At 49.4% G+C, this 20,694-nt stretch overlaps 1 protein-coding gene across 1 annotated transcript in view; it reads left to right on the top strand.

Moving 5' to 3' along the window:
* LOC119566266 overlaps nucleotides 1–20,694 on the top strand; it is a 1,129,280-nt gene that overhangs the window by 997,219 nt on the left and 111,367 nt on the right. Inside the window, exon 10 of the mRNA XM_043548405.1 lies at nucleotides 3,457–3,537. Within this exon, the coding sequence (XP_043404340.1) occupies nucleotides 3,457–3,537 (81 nt within the window). The remainder of the gene's footprint in view (nucleotides 1–3,456; nucleotides 3,538–20,694) is intronic.

Genomic DNA, 20,694 nt, shown 5'->3' with positions numbered 1-20,694 from the left:
AGGAGCTTCTCCACCTGCCTTCCATCTGGTTTGTGGAGCACGTCACTCTAGGCACCCGGGCGCTTATCCCCTGCCTCAGCCCCGGAGCAGTTCAGGAACCAGGGGGAAGACAGGTGTTTGGCCACCTAACTTACATGTGGGGCTTGATCACACAGTAGTTCCTTTTGGGTGTTCAGCCCTTAGTGACCAGTTCTGACAGTGTGGGTCAGTATTAAAAAAAGCAAACAATGACAATAGGTCAGTGCTTCCAGTCTGCTCTCCCCAGTCAATAGGACAGAAATGGGATGTCTGTAGGCTTGTTGTCTGCAGAAAGAGCAGCCTTGATATTCTCTCCCTTTCTCCTCCACATTCTGGAACTAGAGAAGAAATGTGGAATAAGGTCCTCTGCTGTCTCACAACTTTTAAGCCTGTTTTCTTTTCATCCACTGACCCCTCCAGATTTTTCATTTCTTATCTTCATAAATCTTCTGATTCATATTTCTCTTCAGTACTTCTGACTGACTTCTGACTCTGTGCTACCTCGCCTCCATTCTGCGGAGGTAACTTGAATTGTATAGCAGGGCTTCTGTTTAAACCTCAACTCTTCTAAGTGCTCTAAATTCTACTTGGTTATTCAGATTGCCTTGAAATTTGGTGTGCCTCATAGAGGTATGGGATTCTGTAACTGTTGTAAATTTGGGGATGTGACAGGGCGCTAAGCAGAAAACTGCTTAGCCAACCCTCTGTCACTCTAGCTCCAATTAAGGGAGGTGAATTAGAGCTGGGTAGATCACCTGGCCCTGATTGGGGAAGCTGGTGCCTCTTCAGGCTGGGGCTGGATAAAAGCCCCAGGGGAACGAAATCAGGGGGGAGGAGCTGGAAAGAGGGGAAGCTATACTATAGGAAAGTGAGTGGAAGCAGTGAGGGGAAGCAGGGAGAAATAGCTTGCCCCCCCTTTGGCTGGTAGATGGTAAGAAGGGAACTATTTGTGTGGTGGAAAGGTGGTGGGAACACTACTTGTAAATAAAAGCACCAGGTGAGCACTGCACCAAGGTCTCTGTGTGACTTTCTCAGCCTAGCGAGGGCAGGAGCCAGGAGGGCCCTGCAGGGACCCTGTTACAGGGGAAATTTGCCCTTTGGATTCCCAAAATATAGCCCCTGATTTTTTTAAAAAATAGTTAACAGATTTTGGGAAGCTTTTGGTGCTCATCAATAGCAATGAAATCAGTGCTCAGATCATTGTATCCAATGCTCCAGAGTGACCTCCACAGAAGGTCTGGCACCCACCTGCCCTTTGGAGAAAATCAAAATAAAAGTTTGTTTGAAAATGGTTTCACTTCCGTACATTCGAGCATCAGCAACCTCTGGCTCCAAATGGTGCTCCCAGTAGAGTACACCAGGATTGTTAGTCTTCACTGTTTCATGCCCAGTGTATAGCTCAAGTATTAGGCCTTTGATGCTGATTGACCCAGGCCGTGTCAGTTGGAGTGTCGCATTGGGCAGAAAATTTAGAAAAGGTTGTTCAGGCAGATTGCTACATTTCCTTTGAGACAGGGCAATTTTACTTTATTTGGGGAAAATGCAATAAAAACAAATAAACCTAGATTTCTGAATGTCAGGATCTGGGGACACTGCCCATCTATAGGGGATCTGATCCCGCTCCAGATGCCTCCTCATGGGTGCTAGGTTTTGGGGTCTTGCCTTTCCAAGGGATCTGAGCCCCTCTCCCTAATCCCAGTGTGAGCTGGGATCTGGGGAGGGGGTGGTGGTCTCCACCCCCCAGGAGTGCCTGAGTGCCCTCCTATGGGTGTGTGCCAGGATTTGAGGAGCCACAACCCATCTACCGGAGTGTGACCCCACCTCCCTGAACACCTCATGTGAGCCCAGGGCCTCCCACTCCACCGGGCCCCAACCCAGGGCCCTAACAGCAGCGTAGGACCTTGCCACTGGCTCTGCAGGGACGGGGGGGGGGGGCGCTACCAAAACATGCTGAGGATTACCAGGGGCAAGGTACCACTTCATCACCGCCCCCCCCCCCACGGGTCACTTCCTACCAGCCTGAGAGTTGGGGTCTCCCACAACTCCCTGGGTTCTCCACAGACCTCCGGGTCAGTCGCCTCCTTGGGCTCCTCCTGTAGTAGGGCTTCAAGCCGGCCTGGAGAAGCTTCGGTTCCCAGCACCTTCAAGGGCTGTGGCTGGTCCTCCGCAGGAGCTTCCTGGTTATATCCTTCCCCTGTGGCCACCAGCCCAGACTGAGCTGAGTTCCCTCCTTTTATACTCCCAGAGGACTTGGAGCATGCCCAGTACGGACGGGGCAGGACTTCCACCATCAGTGCTACTGGCCTGGCGCTACTGGGGTTAGTGCGGGGTAGGGCAGCCCATCACAGGGTTCCACAAGAACAAGTGCAGAGTCCTGCACTTAGGACAGAAGAATCCCATGCACCATTACAGGTTGGGGGCCGACTGGCTTAGCAGCAGTTCTTCAGAAAAGAACCTGGGGATTACAGTGGATGAGAAGCTGGATATGAGTCAGCAGTGTGCCCTAATTGCCAAGAAGGCTAACGGCATATTGGGCTGTATTAGTAGGACCATTGCAAGCAGATTGATGGACTTGATTGTTCCCCTCTATTTGGCACTGGTGAGGCCACTTCTGGAGTATTGCATCCAGTTTTGGTCCCCCCACTACAGAAAGGATGTGGACAAGTTGGAGAGAGTCCAGCGGAGGGCAACAAAAATGATTAGGGGGCTGGGCACATGACTTATGAGAAGAGGCTGAGGGAACTGCAGAAGAGAAGAGTGAGGGGGGATTTGATAGCAGCCTTCAACTACCTGAAGGGGGGGTTCCAAAGAGGATGGAGCTCGGCTGTTCTCAGTGGTGGCAGATGACAGAACAAGGAGCAATTGCCTCAAGTTGCAGTGGGGGAGGTCTAGGCTGGATATTAGGAAACACTATTTCACTAGGACGGTGGTGAAGCACTGAAATGGGTTACCGAGGGAGGTGGTGGGAGACCCCCTCCATCCTTAAGGCCCGGCTTGACAAAGCCCTGGCTGGGATGATTTAGTTGGTGTTGGTCCTGCTTTGAGCAGGGGGTTGAACTAGATGACCTCCTGCGGTCTCTTCCAGCCCTAATCTTCTATGTTTCTATGATTCTATGATTAAGAAGTTGAAGAAGATTATAGAGGGGATAGTTGAAGAAGTTGAAGAAAAGCTCATAATCAAGAGGAATGAGGCTGAAAAGAAGAGGAATGCTCTTGAAAAGTAGTCAAATTGCTTTGCAAAAGGATTCTCAAACTAACTATTGATCCAAAGTTGAGTTGTGAAATGTGCCTTTTATAAACTAGTGTTAAACTTGAAGATAAAAAATGACTCTGCATCTTGAGAGAGGGTGATTGAGTGTTTCTGGCTATAGTATTCATTCCCTTTGGGTGCTTGTCCATAAAGGCTTGTATTTAAACTCCAGTCTCCTTCTCCTTCAGAATGCAGCTGAGGACCTTCTTGCTGGGGCCAGCCAGCAGCCAGAGATACAGGGACTGCTCCACATCCAAGAGCTTCTGCAGGTACACTCAATCATCCTTCCCAGCTCTCTCAACGAGGGCAAACTTGCAGGGATTGTCGATCAGCCTCAGCTACAGCTTGATGTAGTCGGTGGAGCAGCCATCTTTGTTCAGGTTCATGAAGAGGTTGCTGTTGATCTGGCTCTTGTACTTCCTTTATCTTCTACTCGATCTCTGCCTTGGTCAGAACCGGCTTCTCCCAGTCAATCTGCTCATCACTGTTTGTGTTTTTCTCCATGCTCTGTTCCTTGGCCATGGCCAGGTCGCTGTCCTGGTACCGCGGGCCGCTGCCGTCCAGCCCAGTCAGGGCGCGGCACCTATATTGGTAGGTGAACTTGCAATGGATGTATTGCAGACTCAACAAAACTGTGTAGTGTAGACAAGTCACGTAAACAGACAATACCACAATATGCCACTCACCCCATGACTTTTCTCAATCTGCAAGAAACCTGTTAGTGCGTCATACAGTTTATAAGTCTGCAGGCTCCCTGCTGCAGGCTGTAAACTCTGCCAGAAGCAAAGAGCCACTGGTGTTGGAAATGTGTGGGCCTTATAAACAGATTTCTCCAGGGCTACGTTGGAGATTAGTTGTACTCTCTATGGCTGGCAGTTTAATTAATTATTCTTATTTAGAGATACTATTGTTTATTGGCCAAACTTGCAAGGCCATACACCCAAATTGATGGCATTTCTGTCTGTCTGTACCAGAACTCCATGTATCTCCATTTCCAAAAAAGGGGAATGTGGAGCCCCTGCCATCTGTTTCGCACAGCCATGGTTTCAAAGAGTTGTCTGTAGCTCAAACAGCTAGTTGATGGCACCATTAACGTCTTCCAGCATAACAGCATCCCTGCTCAGCTATGCTTATCCTCTTAATAGAATTTGACATGGTGACACCCTGAATGACTTACCTCGCAGACAGAAGGAAGAGAAATAATAATGGATGGGGGCAGGAGGATGAGGAGGCATGGGAGAATGGGGTTGGACACTGAGCCCCTGGAAGGGTCTGCAGATTGGAAAACCCTGGCATGGGGCAGGAAGGAGGAGACTGGAAGGACAAACAGAGGGGTTGGGAGAGTCTCACAGCGTCCCTGCAATAGAGGGAGATTGGAGGAGGACAAACAGGGAGTTTGTTGGGGGGATGGAGAGATGCAGGAAGCCCCAGAGGTGTGTAAAAAGCTTGGCCAAGACAATGAACACACTGTATGATCCCCTAGTTATAAGCACAGTGCAGCCACCACTCTGGTACCTGGGTTCACTTTAAAGGATTTGAATTAGGAGCAATTAACTATATGCAGTGTGTCCTGATCTCTTCTGAGATTCTCAGCATTCTTAACTCATTTTAACTTCAAGGGGAGTTATGGGCACTAAAGCTTCCAGCAGAACTCCAAATTGTACACAGGCTATTGTCATTTTGACTTTTTCTCTCCTGCCTCCACAAGCAAATGGTTAGTCTATGCAACACAAAGATTGAAGAGAAGATGTCAGTTGCACATAATGAAATGAAGATCGATACTGAAATAGATGCACTGATATGGGTCAAAATAGTTCTTGAAATTTTTTTTAGTACTAGTACTTTCATACACCCTGATGCCAGACTGAAAAGGAAATGCAGAAATACTGTCAGCTCTGGATGATGGCCCCTGGCTCTGGAACTCACACTCTTGTGGTTCATGAAAGGCCTGAGTGAAAGGCTCAAAGAGTTCAAAAATACAGATTGTGTCAGACCAACCTGATCTCTTTCTCTGATAAAATAACCGCGTTTTTTAAACAAGGCCATAGATCTAATCTACCTGCATGTAAGTAAAGCATTTGATACAGTTCCCCATGGGAAATTGTTAGTTAAATTAGAGAAGATGGGGATTAGTACAGGACTTGCCAGGTGGCTGAGGAACTGGAAAGGTTGTGCTGAAAGAACTATCAGGCTGCAGGGAGGTTACTAGTGAAGTTCCTCAAGGGTCATTGTTGGGACCAATCTTATTTAATATTTTCATTAATGGCCTAGGCACAAAAAGTCAGAGTGTTAATGAAATTTGCTGATGATACGAAGTGGAGGCATTGTCAATACAGAGGAGGATTGCAATATTATACAGAAAGAATTGGGTGATCTTGAGGACTGGAGTGGGATTAAATTCAATAGCACAAACTGCAAGCACATGAATTTAGGGACTAATAAGAAGAATTTATCTTATAAACTGGGGGTTCATCAGTTGGAAACGACAGAGGAGGAGAGACACCTGGGTGTGTGGGTGGATCATAGGATGACTATAAACCACCAATGTGACACCATGAAAAAGGAAAATGCAATCCTAGGATGTATCAGGAGGAGCATTTCCAATAGAAAAAAAGAAATATTAATGCAACTGTACACATATTAATGCAATTGTACAACGCACAGGTCAGAGCTTATTTGGAATACTGTGTACAATTCTGGGCACCAATGTTCCAGAAAGATGAATTCAAACTCGAGCAGGTGCAGAGGAGAGCTGCTAGGATGATCAGGGGAATGGAGGGCTGTCTGATGGGTTGGACCCCCTGAGATCTCACCTAGAAGGCTGAAATACCACTGAGTCAACCTATTCTGCCAGCCCTGGCCCCCTTTTACCTGGTCTTGCTGGGCTAGGCTCACAGGCCTCTTCCAGCCAAGCACACAGGCAGGGCCACACCCAGCTGAACAGAGATTCTGTCTGGGAAGGCTCAGCTTAAGGGACTTGACACAACACCCAGATGTCCACCGCCCTTGGAGTACAAACCCAAAATTATATGAAATTCACCTCCTCCCTCAATGTAGAGGAAGGTATGCACAACTTCTGCCCCCCCACCAGTTAGAAATCACATAAAATGGTTATATTATAAACCAGAAATAAATTTATTAACTCTAAGAGGTGTAATTCAAGTAGTTAAGGAAGTAGCAAACAGAACAAAGCAGATTACTAAGAAAATAAAACAGAGCACGCAAACTAATCTTGATTCACTGAAGAAATCAGTTACAAATAATAATTCCTCACCCTAGATATTGTTTTAGGCTGGAGGTTCTTTTTAGCCTGGGTCTAGTAGTTCTCTCCCCCATCCCCCTCAGTTCCAGTCCTCTTGGTGCCACAGCAGTTTGTCAGTCATGCAGACCTCCTCATTGCTTCCGTCCCAGAAACTCTGTGTTTGGCACTGATGGCACCCTGGCCAGGTCAGGGCCAAGCTTTATCAATACACTTGCTGGCTTGGCCCCTCCTCTCACCAGTGATGAAGAGGAGGAAGTGGAGACAGGAGTAGGCACATCTCACCACTCCTCTCCTAAACCTGGACCTGCACAGCTACAGGGCTTGGCTTGGCAACTTCCAAATTGGGTGCCCTCCCATGGCCTTCCCACTGCAGTGGGCATACCCCTGTGCATTATACAGAGCCCAGAACTCCCAGCCATCCAATCCATCCAGGTCCAGGACACAGCAATCTGCCATCTGCTCCAGCTTCCCCAGAACTGCTGGAGGAGGAAGCTGAAGAATCTGCAGACAGGCCAGAGGATAACACCCTCCCACCTAATCACATCCTGACTTTGTTCCTGGATGACACAATAATGCCGTCTCCCCCCACACCAGGAGAGGACTTTAAATCCTTTCAGGATTTGTTTAAGAAAGAGTAGCGGATTCATTAGACATCCCACTGGCTGAGTTACCAGAGACTCAACACAAGCGGACAGATATATTGCAAGCTTCTCCGTCAGCCAAGGTAGCACTACCCATTAATGCTACCATCATGGACCCAGCAAAAACTGTATGGCAGACTCCAGCCACAGCTCCACCTTCTTGTAAGTGATCTGAGAAGAAGTACTATGTGCCGGCTAAAGGAGCTGAGTTTTTGTTTTCCCACCCTACTCCAAACTCATTGGTGGTAGAGGCAATTAATCAAAGGGGGACGCAACATCAAACCAAGACCACCCTGTATGATAAAGACTGGAGACACCTAGACCTCTTTGGCAAGAAAGCCTATTCACTGGTGACCCTCCTGTTTCACATAGGAAACTACTCTATGTTACTGGCCAAGTACACACATAACATTTTTTCTCAGATGTCCTCTTTTATTGAACACATCCCAGCTGATAAAAAAGAATAACATAAAGCTGATATAGCAGAAGGATTCCTTATCACCAGAACTGCTCTGCAGGATTCTGTGGATTCTGCTGACATTGAGGCTCGCTCCATTGCCACATCCATTGTCATGCAGAGGGCTTCATGGCTCCATCTCTCTGGCTTCCATAGGGAGATCCAAGTGACAGTAGAGGACTTACCTTTTGAGGGGCAAAAATTGTGTGCAGAGAGCACGGACATCTCCTTACACTTCCTGAAGGACTCCCATCTGACATTAAAGACGCTTGGTATCTACATAAGGTTGCCAACTTGGTTGGACCAGATGAACCGGATGCCATTGCCGGCAATGGCGTCCAGTCTGACCAAGTTGGAAACCCTATATCTACATCCCTGTAAACAAAAAGAAAAAGGGTGCGACAGGGTCAGGCCAGATGGCTACAAGAGAGTGGTCGAAGGTAGATACATTAGTTCCAGGTTAAGCAGGTCCCTTTTCCCTGGGTAAGAAAACAGGGACTATTCCAGAACACTCAGGAACTTTCTAGAATTAATTAAGGCAGGCAGGCTAATTAGGACACCTGTAGCCAATTGGGAAGCTGCTACAATTAATTAAGGCTAACCAGGCCACCTGGTTTAAAAAGGCTGTCACTCCAGTTAGTGAGGTGTGCGTGTAAGGAGCTGGGAATGACAGGACGTGCTGCTGGAGGACGGAGGAGTACAAGCGTTAACAGACATCAGGAGGAAGGTCCTGTGGTGAGGACAAAGAAGGTGTTGGGAGGAGGCCAAGTGGAAGTAGCCCAGGGAGTTGTAGCTGTCGCGCAGCTGTTCCAGAAGGCACTCTAGACAGCTGCAGTCCACAGTGCCCTGGGCTGGAACCCAGGGTAGAGGGCGGGTCCGGGTTCCCCCCAAACCTCCCAACTCCTGACCCAACACAGGAGCTTCCACCAGAGGTGAAGGTCTCTGAGGCAAGCAAAATCCGCCAATAAGTGCAGGACCCACCAAGGTAGAGGAGGAACTTTGTCACAACTGGTGTTAGAAGTGGGATTTTGTGTGCACAGCATGGCGGAAGAAGGAGGGTGTTATTTAAAAAAAAAAGAAAAATAAATAAAAAAAAGGGGGAGCAGGTTCCCCCCCCCATCACCACCACAATGGAGGAGGTAGTGCGGGCACTGATACAAGCCATGGCTGCCCAGCAGGAGGCTACCCGTGTCCAGGCAGCCACCCAACAGGAGGCAGTGCGGCTGCAGCAAGAGACCAATCGCCTGTTGATGGAGCAGGCCACTGAAGACCGGGCTATGTTGCGGGAACTGGTAAACCAGGTAAAGGCCCTTACAGAGATGAACCGTGGCCATGATGGGACGCGGATCATATGGGCCAGCAACTGCCTGCAGAAAATGACGGGGGAGGATGACATAGAGGATTATCTCCTGGCCTTTGAGAGGACAGCCCTACGAGAGGCCTGGCCTCGAGATCAGTGGTCTGGCATCCTTGCCCCATTCCTGTGTGGGGAGGCCCAGAAGGCCTACTATGATCTGTCTGAAGAGGCTGCAGCAGACAACCCCCAGCTGAAAGCAGAGATCCTGGCCAGATCTGGGGTAACGACCGCAGTGCGGGCCCAGCGGTATCATGAGTGGAGGTACCAGGAAAACAAAACCCTGCGGTCCCAATTGTATGACCTCATCCATCTCACATGCAAGTGGTGGCAAACTGAATCCAGAAGAAATACTAGAAGTTCTGGTCATCGATCGATACATGAGAGAACTACTGCCAGACCTTCGTGCCTGGGTAAGCCAGAACGAACACTCCAGCTACGACGAGGTTGTTGCACTGGTAGAGAGGTGAAGGCCGGCAAGGGAGCTGACCCGTCCAGTTAAGGAAGAGGCACCCTGGGTTAAACTAGCAGCACCAAGCCCTAGAGCTCGGGTTACTGGGCCACCAGGAGAGCCCAAGTGGAAAAAGAGAGGGGCTGAAAGCCCACCAGAAGCCACAAAGAGTCAGAGCACTGAGGGAAAAGAGGATCCTGATGTTAGAAGGCCCAAACCAAGAGACCGGGGAATGCCTAGGGCCCCATATAGATGTTACGCCTGTGGGGAGTGGGGACACATAGCTGCACAGTGTCCCAGTGCCAAGGAGCCTATGCAGTGTAACCTGGGGAACTGGGCATATCTATGCTCCCTAATCCACCTTGTGGGGGTCTCACTAACCCCACATATGTACACCAGACCAGTGAAACTAAATGGGGTAGAGACCACGGCACTGGTTGATTCAGGGAGTGCTATCACGCTTATCTCAAGGAAGCTCGTGAAGCACAGTCAGCTGCTGCAGGCTAAATGTACGGGGATAACATGTGTCCATGGGACAGTTAGTTACTACCCCACCATCCCAGTAAAAATTGAAATCCAGGGGAACACTACTGAGGTAGCAGCAGGTGTAGTCCCTAAACTCCCATACCCGGTGCTCATAGGGAGGGACTTCCCAGGGTTTGGAGACTTACTCCCAGTAGGAGGATTGGCAAAAGAGGGAAACCCTGAAGTTAGTGAGGCATCCACAGTAGACTGTCAACCCCCAGTCTTCTCTGAAATATCCCCAGATTTGTTTTCCATTCCCAGGCTGGGTAGAAAGACAAAAAGGGAAAGAAGGGCAGCTAAGGCCTTGGGGACTCGGATCATGACCCAGGGACAGAGGGTCGCCCTTGTAGGCAGGCAGACCAGGGTAGCTGGAAAGGAGGCTGCTCCAGAGGAGGAAACGCCCGAGCCTGACCCCCACCCTAATATCTCTGAACCAGGAGAGGCAACAGAGACTGGCCCCCTAGAACTTGGACAGACCAGCCCCGGGAGAGAAAATTTTGGATGAGACCAGACTGAAGATCCAAGATACGACATCATTAGGAAGGAGGTGACTGAAATAGATGGGGTCCCCGTGGAAGGAAAAACCCAGGGACCAGGACCCTACTTCATAATGAAGAAGGATCTCTTGTACCTGGTTGCACCAGTACGGGGGGCAGAAGGTACAACAGCTCCTATACCTTGAAAACACCAGAACGCCGTATTAAGCCTTGCCCATGGTCATCTTTCTGGGGGGCATTTAGGGGTAGAGAAGACCATGGCACGGGTCCTACGATGGTTCTTCTGGCTCGGGGTACATGAAGAAGTGCGGAGGTATTGTGCCTCCTGCCCAGAGTGTCAACTGCACAGTCCCCATCCTCACTTGAGGGCACCTTTAGTACCCCTTCCCATCATAAAGTTCCCCTTTGAGCGAATAGCCATGGACCTAGTGGGACCCCTGGAGAAGACAGCTCGGGGCCACCAATATATACTTGTTGTTTTGGACTATGCTACTCGCTACCCAGAAGCCATCCCCCTGCGGAACACAGCCTCCAAAATGATAGCCAAAGAGCTGGTTGGGATCTTTCCCCGAGTGGGGCTACCAAAGGAGATATTAACAGACCAAGGAACCCCATTTATGTCGAAGCTAATGAAGGACCTCTGTACGCTGTTCCATATACATACCCTGAGGACTTCAGTCTATCATCTGCAGACTGATGGGCTGGTAGAAAGGTTTAACCGAACCTCAAGGCTATGATAAGGAAGGTGGTAAGTCGGGACGGGAAGGATTGGGACACCCTACTACCTTACCTTATGTTCGCCATCCGGGAGGTACCTCAGGCCTCAACTGGGTTTTCCCCCTTTGAGTTATTTTACGGGCGACACACCCGTGGCATACTAGATATCGCCAAGGAGATCTGGGAAGAAGAACCCAATGAGGGGAGAAATATCGTTGAACATGTACTGCAGATGCGAGACCGGATAGCCCAGGTCACCCCTATTGTACGGGAACATTTGGAAAAGGCACAGGAGGCCCAGCGAACCCATTACTATCACCAGGCAAAAGTCCGACAGTTCCAACCAGGGGATTGGGTGATGGTGTTGGTACCTACGGTAGAAAGCAAGCTTCTGGCCCAATGGCAGGGGCCCTATGAGGTGGTTGAACCCATGGGTGAAGGAACCTACAAGATGCGGCAGCCAGGACGCTGAAAACAAGAACAGGTTTATCACATTAACCTCTTGAAACCTTGGTACCAGCGAGAGGCATGTGTAGTGGCCCAAAAGGCCCCGGTCCAGGGAAACAACCTACATGAGCAGATCCCCTGATCTGACACCAAACCAGAATAAGGAGGTAACTGAGATGATCAACTGATACCAGGATGTGTTTTCAAGCAAACCAGGCCAGACCACCGAAGCATATCACCACATTATCACAGACCCTGGGGCAAAGGTAACTTTAAGGCCCTACCGGGTCCCAGCGGCAAAAAGGAAGGAGATCAAGGCGGAGGTAAAAAGGATGTTGGAACTGGGAGTCATCGAAGAGTCCCACAGTCAGTGGTCGAGCTCGATTGTGTTGGTGCCCAAACCCAATGGCACCACTAGGTTTTGTAATGACTTTCCCCGGTTGAACGAGATATCCAAATTTGATACATACCCCATACCCCATATTGATGAGCTAGTTGACCGCCTGGGCAATGCCCGATTTTTGACCACCCTTGATTTAACAAAGGGATATTGGCAGATTCCCCTTGCCAAAGAGGCAAAAGAAAAGATGGCATTCTCTACACCAGAGGGTCTGTTTCAAGATACTGTTCTTCCTTTTGGACTGCATGGGGCACCTGCCACCTTTCAGTGTCTTATGGACAAACTCCTGCGGTCCCATACCAGTTATGCAGCTGCGTACCTAGATGATGTAATTATCCACACCCCCGACTGGGAGACCCACTTGGAAAAGGTGGAAGCGGTTCTGGACACGCTAAGACGGGCTGGCCTTACAGCCAATCCAGCCAAGTGTGCTATAGGGCTAGCTGAGGCTAAATACCTTGGCTACATTGTAGGAAGGGGCATGGTCAAGCCCCAACTGAACAAACTGGAAGCTATCCAAAATTGGCCCTGGCCAAATCGGAAAAAGCAAGTCCAGGCATTCCTGGGAGTGATGGGGTACTACCGGCGATTTATTCCCCATTTTGCTACCAGAGCGAGTCCCCTGACAGACCTGATAAAAGCCCAGGGTCCGGACATGGTGAAGTGGACTGACGCTGCAGAGAACGCATTCATGGATCTATGAACAGCCCTCTGCAGTCACCCCGTGCTTATAGCCCCGGACTTCAACAAAGAGTTCATTTTACAAAAAGATGCATCTGAAGTAGGACTGGGAGCTGTCCTAATGCAGACGATCGGAGATGAAGAACGCCCAATCCTCTACCTCAGCAGGAAACTCCTCCCGAGAGAGCAGAAGTATGCTGTGGTTGAGAGAGAGCGCCTTGCTGAGAAATGGGCCATGGAAACACTTCGTTATTACCTACTTGGACGACGGTTTACCCTTGTGACCAATCATGCACCCCTCCAGTGGATGCAGCGAAATAAAGAAAAGAATGCAAGGGTGACCAGATGGTTTCTCTCTTTACAACCTTTCCAACTCACCATACAACACCGGGCCGGATGCCACCACGGCAACGCAGACGGCTTATCGCAAGTACACTGCCTGACGTCCCAAGTTGCCCAACCCTGTGGTGTTGAGCAGAGCGTGGGCGGGATATGTGACAGGGTCAGTCCAGATGGCTACAAGAGAGTGGTCGAAGGTAGATACATTAGTTCCAGGTTAAGCAGGTCCCTTTTCCCTGGGTAAGAAAACAGGGACTATTCCAGAACACTCAGGAACTTTCTAGAACTAATTAAGGCAGGCAGGCTAATTAGGACACCTGTAGCCAATTGGGAAGCTGCTACAATTAATTAAGGCTAACCAGGCCACCTGGTTTAAAAAGGCTGTCACTCCAGTTAGTGAGGTGTGCGTGTAAGGAGCTGGGAATGACAGGACGTGCTGCTGGAGGACTGAGGAGTACAAGCATTAACAGACATCAGGAGGAAGGTCCTGTGGTGAGGACAAAGAAGGTGTTGGGAGGAGGCCAAGTGGAAGTAGCCCAGGGAATTGTAGCTGTTGTGCAGCTGTTCCAGAAGGCACTCTAGACAGCTGCAGTCCACGGGGCCCTGGGCTGAAACCCGGGGTAGAGGGTGGGCCCAGGTTCCCCCCAAACCTCCCAACTCCTGACCCAACACAGGAGCTTCCACCAGAGGTGAAGGTCTCTGAGGCAAGCAAAATCCGCCAATAAGCGCAGGACCCACCAAGGTAGAGGAGGAACTTTGTCACAGGCAGATTCTACAACCAACGATTCCGTCCTGCCACTCAGCCTAAATGGCATTATGATCAATGCCGCAAGCAGCGCCAGACAAGACGCAGGGACAGTCGTCTACCTCTCAGCCATCCACTTCTAGGCAAACGTTTTGAAGTGCTGGTCGAGGACACGAGAGTCCCACATCTCCAATCCCAGTCACCTCTAATTTCCAGCCCATTTGGGGACCGCCTTACACCCTTTTACCCAGTCTGGAGAACCATCAGCACAGACAAGTGGGTTCTGGAAATTATACAGAAGGGCTATTCCATCCCTTCTTTCCATTCCATCTACCAACTTCCCTCCCCCGTCCCTCTTCAGGGACCCATCTCACGAGCACCTGTTACAGCAGGAAATACACCATCTCCTGCAATTAGGTGCTGTGGAACCAGTACCAGTTCAGCACAGGGTTGGGGTTCTACTGACATTACTTTCTCACTCTGAAGAAAACAGGTGGATGGAGGCCCATTCTGGATCTATGCAAACTGAACAAGTTCATGAGAACACAGCGCTTCAAGATGGTAGCAACCATAATTCTGGCACTGGAGAAAGGAGATTGGCTCTCAGCCCTCGAGCTACAGGACGCTTACTTTCACATCAATATCCAGCTGGTGCACAGGAGATTCCTATGATTCACTCTGGGCAACCTACAGTATCAATACAAGGTAGTTCCCTTCAGCCTCTCTATGGCTCCAAGGGTTTTTTTCCGAAGTACTGACCATGACAGCAGCACACGTTCGCAAGCCTGTTTCCCAGACTTGAGCCCTGCCCCTTTCTTTCCAGTGGTAAGTTACCAGAAGTCCCAGGTAATGTTCAAGTATCAGGTGACAAGACCACCTGACTCTGTAGTATCACAGAGTCCACGAGTCAGTAGCAGTATGGAGCATCTGCAGGAAGGCCAAGCCTTTTCACAGTCCATTCCATTGTCCTCGCTGATGGGCCATGCGCCCTGTCTGGCTTTTCATTGTTGTACCAGAAGTTTTAGCAGGGGGCATCACACAAAGTAACATAGTCAAAATATAGATACATAGTCAATATTCCTAACTTCAGATACAGAAATGATACAGGCATGCAAATTGGAAAATCATATTCAGTAAATTATAACCTTTCCAATGTTATAAAGACCCATCTTGTGTAAAGTACATCTCTGTTATATCATTCATATCGTAAGCATATTTTCATAAAGAATATGGAGTGAAACATTACAGGCCGATCTTACAAGAGGAGACTGGAAGAGGTTGGCTTGTTTAGCCTAGCAGAACAAAGGCTGACGGGGATCTGATTGCTCTCTATAAATACGTCAGCGTTAACATTAGGGAGGGGGAAGAGCTACTGAAGCTAACGGACAATGTTGGCACAAGAACAAATGGAGATAAGCTGGCCATGAATAAATTTAGTCTGAAAAAGAGAAGGGTTCTAATCATCAGAGGGGCGAGGTTCTAGAACAGCCTCCCAATAGGAGGAATGGGGGCAAACACCCTAATTAGTATGAAGACACAGTTAGCTATGTGTCTGAAGAGGATTTTATACAGGGTTGCCTGCAGGACTTGATGGCCCAGGAGGTCCCTTCCAGTCCTATGTCTATGTCTCCTCCGCCCCACTCCACCACTGCTCCGGCTCGGGCCCTAAGGGCACCTCCCCCAGCTTGCCCAGATGAGTGGGAAAGCCCCGCCTCTGCTGCGTGCAGTCTGGCAGGGCCTATGGAGGAAGGTGTGGCGGAGGTACTGCCGGGCATGGAAGAGGGCCTGCTCCAGGGGGAATCTTCCCTCCCTCATGCTGCCCCACCACTACCTCCTCGAGTTCCCATGCCACCGCCCCTGCCCGCTGGCACGACCCCGGTTCACCAGCCCACTGATGACACCATGGAGGGCTGGGTCCAAGTACAGGGGAAGCAGGGCAAGACCGGCTAGAGCTGCCTCTCACTCTGGCCGAGTTCTCGGAAGCCCTCCGCCGCATGCCCACCAGTAAATCCCCGGGCATGGACGGGCTGACTGTGGAGTTCTATCATGTGTTCTGGGACGTCCTCGGCCCGGATCTTGTCACTGTCTGGGCTGAGTCTTTGGAGAGCGAGGTCCTCCCCCTGTCATACAGGTGAGCTGTGCTCGCCTTGCTTCCAAAGAAGGGGGACCCCCACGACCTTCAGAATTGGCGTCCCATCTCGCTCCTCAGCACAGACTACAAAGTCGTGGCTGTCAAGGTTCCTTCCCCACTCTGAACTCTAGGGTACAGATGTGGGGACCTGCATGAAAACCTCCTAAGCTTATTTTTACCAGCTTAGGTTAAAACTTCCCCAAGGTACAAACTATTTTCCTTTTTCCCTTGGACTTTATTGCTGCCACCACCAAGCGTCTAACAGATATATAACAGGGAAAAAGCCCGCTTGGAAATGTCTTTCCCCCCAAAATCCTCCCAAACCCTACACCCCCTTTCCTGGGGAAGGCTTGATAAAAATCCTCACCAATTTGCATAGGTGAACTCAGACCCAAATCCTTAGATCTTAAGAACAATGAAAAACAATCAGGTTCTTAAAAGAAGAATTTTAATAGAAGAAAAAGTAAAAGAATCACCTCTGTAAAATCAGGATGGTAAATACCTTACAGGGTAATTAGATTCAAAACATAGAGAATCCCTCTAGGCAAAACCTTAAGTTACCAAAAGACACAAAAACAGGAATATCCATTCCATTCAGCACAGCTATTTTCTCAGCCATTTAAACAAAACAGAATCTAATGCATATCTAGCTAGATTACTTACTAAGTTCTAAGACTCCATTCCTTTTCTGTTCCCGTCAAAAGCATCACACAGACAGACAAAGCCTTTGTTTCTCCCTCCCGTCCAGCTTTGAAAGTATCTTGTCTCCTCATTGGTCATTTTGGTCAGGTGCCAGTGAGCTTATCCTAGCTTCTTCACCCTTTACAGGTGAAAGGGTTTTTCCTCTATCCAGGAGGGATTTTAAAGATGTTTACCCTTCCCTTTATATTTATGACAGTAGCGAAGGCCATCTCCCTGCGGCTGGGGTCTGTGCTGGCGGACGTGGTCCACCCCTACGAGACCTACACCGTCCTGGGCCGTACCATCTTTGATAATCTGCATTTGGTCCGGGATCTCTTGGAGCTTGGGTGTAGGGATGGTCTGTCATTCGCCCTTCTGTCCCTGGATCAGGAGAAGGCGTTCGACTGGGTGGACCACGGGTATCTCCTGGGCACTCTGCTAGCGTTCGGCTTCAGACCCCAGTTTGTGGGCTTTCTCCAGGTGCTGTACACCTCTGTGTAGTGTTTGGTCAGGCTCAACTCGACCCTGACTGAGCCAGTCAGCTTCGGGCGGGGAGTATGGCAGGGGTGCCCCTTCTTGGGCCAGCTGTACGATCTGGTGATCGAGCCCTTCCTCTGTCTCCTCTGCTGGAGGCTGACAGGGTTGGTGCTGCGAGAGCCAGGGTTGCGACTGGTCCTGTCGGCGTACGACGATGATGTGCTCCTCGTGGTCCAGGACCCGGGCGACTTGGCACGGGTGGAGGCTTGCCAGGCTGTCTACTCAGCAGCCTCCTCCGCCTGGATCAACTGGGTCAAGAGCTCTGGCCTGGTGGTCGGGGACGGGTGACAGGCGAGCTCCCTCCCACCCGCGCTTCAGGCCATCCGGTCCACTGCTCTATCTCGGCGTTTACCTTTCTGCCATGCATCCGGAGAACTGGCAAGGTTTAGAGGGCAGGGTGACAGAGTGGCTCCGGAGATGGACAGGACTAGTCTGGTGCCTCTCCCTCCGAGGGAGGGCACTGGTGCTCAATCAGCTAGTCCTGTCCATGCTCTGGGACCGGTTCAACACCCTGGTCCCAGCCCCGGGCTTTCCAACATCCGGATGGCGATTTTGGAGTTCTTCTGCCCAGGACTGCACTGGGTCTCTGCAGGGGTCCTGTTAGGGAAAAAGGTTTTCCCTCCCGTCTAGGGTTAGGAGGGTAGCCTTCCCTGGACTTCTGTATTAGCCAAACAAAACACAGAGTCTTGGCTCTTTGATAAAGTGAGGCACTTTAATGCTAGCAAGTACGACAGCTGAAGGGCTCACCAATTCCTTTACAGAGGAAAATGGTGAAGCCCCGAACAAAGAACAGAGATGGGCTTTTATAGCCTGGTTCAACATACGGTGTGATATCTCTTCCAGTTCAAGCCGGTTAACTCAGTCTGTTTGAAGTTCTGGGGTAGGTATAAACATGGAGGCTTATCTGTATAAGGAATTCTTTCCCCAAAACAGGGAGTACAGGTTACACACAGTTCCCATTCCTTCTACCCATAACCTTAGAGAGAAGACAGATAAGCATAGAAAAAAGACAGAGGCCTAGCTTTACATGATTATAGGGTTGTTTTCTGGTTCTTTTCTTTATCAGTTCCCCCCTTTGAGCCTGAAGATAATTATCTTACATGGCTCATTATTCATTGTTTAACATGTTCATATGCTTTTCATCTTGGTTAACACCACCCTTTTTTATATATAGTGTCTTTGCTGGGCTCATGGCTTTGGTACATACCCAGTGGAAGAGGGCACAACAACTGGACACACAGCAGAACAGCAGACCCACAATCATAAGGAATCCCACTCCATACACAAACAAGGTTTTTAGCCATCCAAAGTTAGGCAACCAGCTGGTGAGCCAGCCCCATAAGTCAAAGCCCACACTGGGAGAAATATAGGCCTGCTTATGAAAGAAGGCTGACAAGTTTGCAATTATATTAGTATCCATGACTATGCGTCCACTTTGATTCACATAAAGGCAGCATGTGGCATTGAGAAATGTGTACACCCCTCCCTGCGCACTTAAGAGCTGATCCAGAGCCAACCTATTTTGCATACTGTAACGGGCTAGTGAGCTTATTTCTTCTTGCAAGGCTTGGATGGCATCTCAAGTGGCGTTAGTAAATATTTCCATTTCGGCTGACATATTCTTTAGAGCGTATTCAAGTTGGCCCACCCCCATCCATGGAAAAAGAATACGGAAGGCCCGCATGCCTGCACTGCCTTCCTCGACAATAGGATTATAACTGGTATCTCGACGGGTTCGTCGAGTTGTGTCTTTGATTTCTATTAAGTCTCTACGATGCATCCCTCCTGGCCAGGCGAAGGCCACCGTGCATCTTCCTAACCATTTTGGGGGCAAGGTTTTTCCTGCCCAAGTACCACAAACCCACCATAAATGGTGATCTCCTAATACTATGCTATAGTTGCCTTTATTGCCCCCTGAGTTCTGAGAAACATCCTGCAATTGTCCCACCAGGGATGCAGCATCATCAGGATTGGGTCCTATCCCCCCCAATTTCCATAATGTAAGGCCGGCAAATTGGGTCGTATTTTCTCTGAGAATGTACCCCACATAGCCTCCGGCATGGGCATAGTTGGCTACCTCAGTACCATTGGGATACAGCAAAAGAGTAGTGCTTGCATTTTTTCCCAAAATTAGAATTTTTTCACAGTGGGTTTTTGGGTATTTTCCCAGAGTAGTTTTACCTCAGGAGCGTAGCGATCTTTTCTCTACGCACAAGGGGGCCTTAACAAGCAAGTCTGGGCGATGGTTCGGAATCCAAGTCCTAAAATCTATGGGTCCCTTTCCCCTTTTTCCCTTTTGGCCGTACCACGCCGAACCATTTTGCCAAGAATCGAGGAGCGCTGGAACCGGCAAAATGGGGAAACCTTGCAGTGAATGGGAGGAGAAGTGGGAACACACCCAACAATCACTAACATTCCATGCGTTGGTTAAATTTTGGGCTAATTGTAGAAACGTATTTTTATCCCAACCCCCCAGGGCAGAGGTCCAGGTTAACGCCCATAGCCATGCATACATTATAAACGCTACCAGCTGCTAACAACACAAAGAAAAAAAATAATATTAATACAATATTTGTAACAGTATAACTAATGCTCCAGAGTTCTGTAACTGCTTCTGATTCCGCTGACCGATCGGTACACAGTTCATGTAGAAGCGGCGGTCGTGATGGCAGTCGTTGGGGATGTTGGAGCAGGAACCTTTTTACAGTGGCTGCAGCGTATCCCATCTATCAATGCCCTCGACCTTCACTGCAGTCGGAGTAGTCAGAAGGACTTGGGCCGGGGCCGACCACCTTGGTTCCAGGCAATGCTTCCTTCGATGGATTTTAACACAGACTAAGTCACCTGGAAAAAGAGAGTGCGCACAAGTATCAAGCGGTAAAGGTGGGCATCTTTTACTCTGGCCCACGCATCACTCAATGCATCTTGCAACATGCGACAATAACCCGCCAACTTATCTTGCCCAGCCATTAATGAAGTTTTCGCTGGGGCAAACCCGTCTACACTGGTTAGAGGAATCGGCAAGGGTCGGCCAAATAGAATTTCAAACGGTGTCAACGAATGCTTCCTATGGGGTGTATTACGAAGATTGGTTAACACTATGGGTAACACTTCAGGCCACTTTAATCCAGTCTGCTCGCATAGCTTTGCTAATTGGGTTTTTATCAGCCCATTCACCCTTTCTACTTTTCCTGAACTTTGTGGATGATAGGGGGTATGCAAGGCCTGTTTTATGCCGAGGGCCTTCGCTAAGTGTTGAATAATTTGGGAAGTGAAATGCGGGCCTTGGTCACTTTCCAAACGAGTCATTATCCCAAAGCGGGGAACTATATCCTTGAGGAGACACTTTGCTACGGATACTGCATCTGCCCTTCGAGTGGGGAAAGCCTCAACCCACCCTGAAAAAAGGTCAACCAGGACAAGCAAGTGTTTTAGTCCTGTCACTGGTGGTAGGTCCATGAAGTCCATCTGGACCACAGCAAATGGGTACTCAGGCAATTTGCAATGTCCCATAACTTGTGGTTTGATTGCTCCTTGATGATTATACCGTTGACACAGTTC

This window comes from Chelonia mydas, chromosome 6, assembly GCF_015237465.2.
Source record: "Chelonia mydas isolate rCheMyd1 chromosome 6, rCheMyd1.pri.v2, whole genome shotgun sequence".
Taxonomy (NCBI): Eukaryota; Metazoa; Chordata; order Testudines; family Cheloniidae; genus Chelonia; species Chelonia mydas.
Note: the sequence above shows the minus strand (reverse complement) of the source record. Positions and strands in the feature narration are given on the sequence as shown.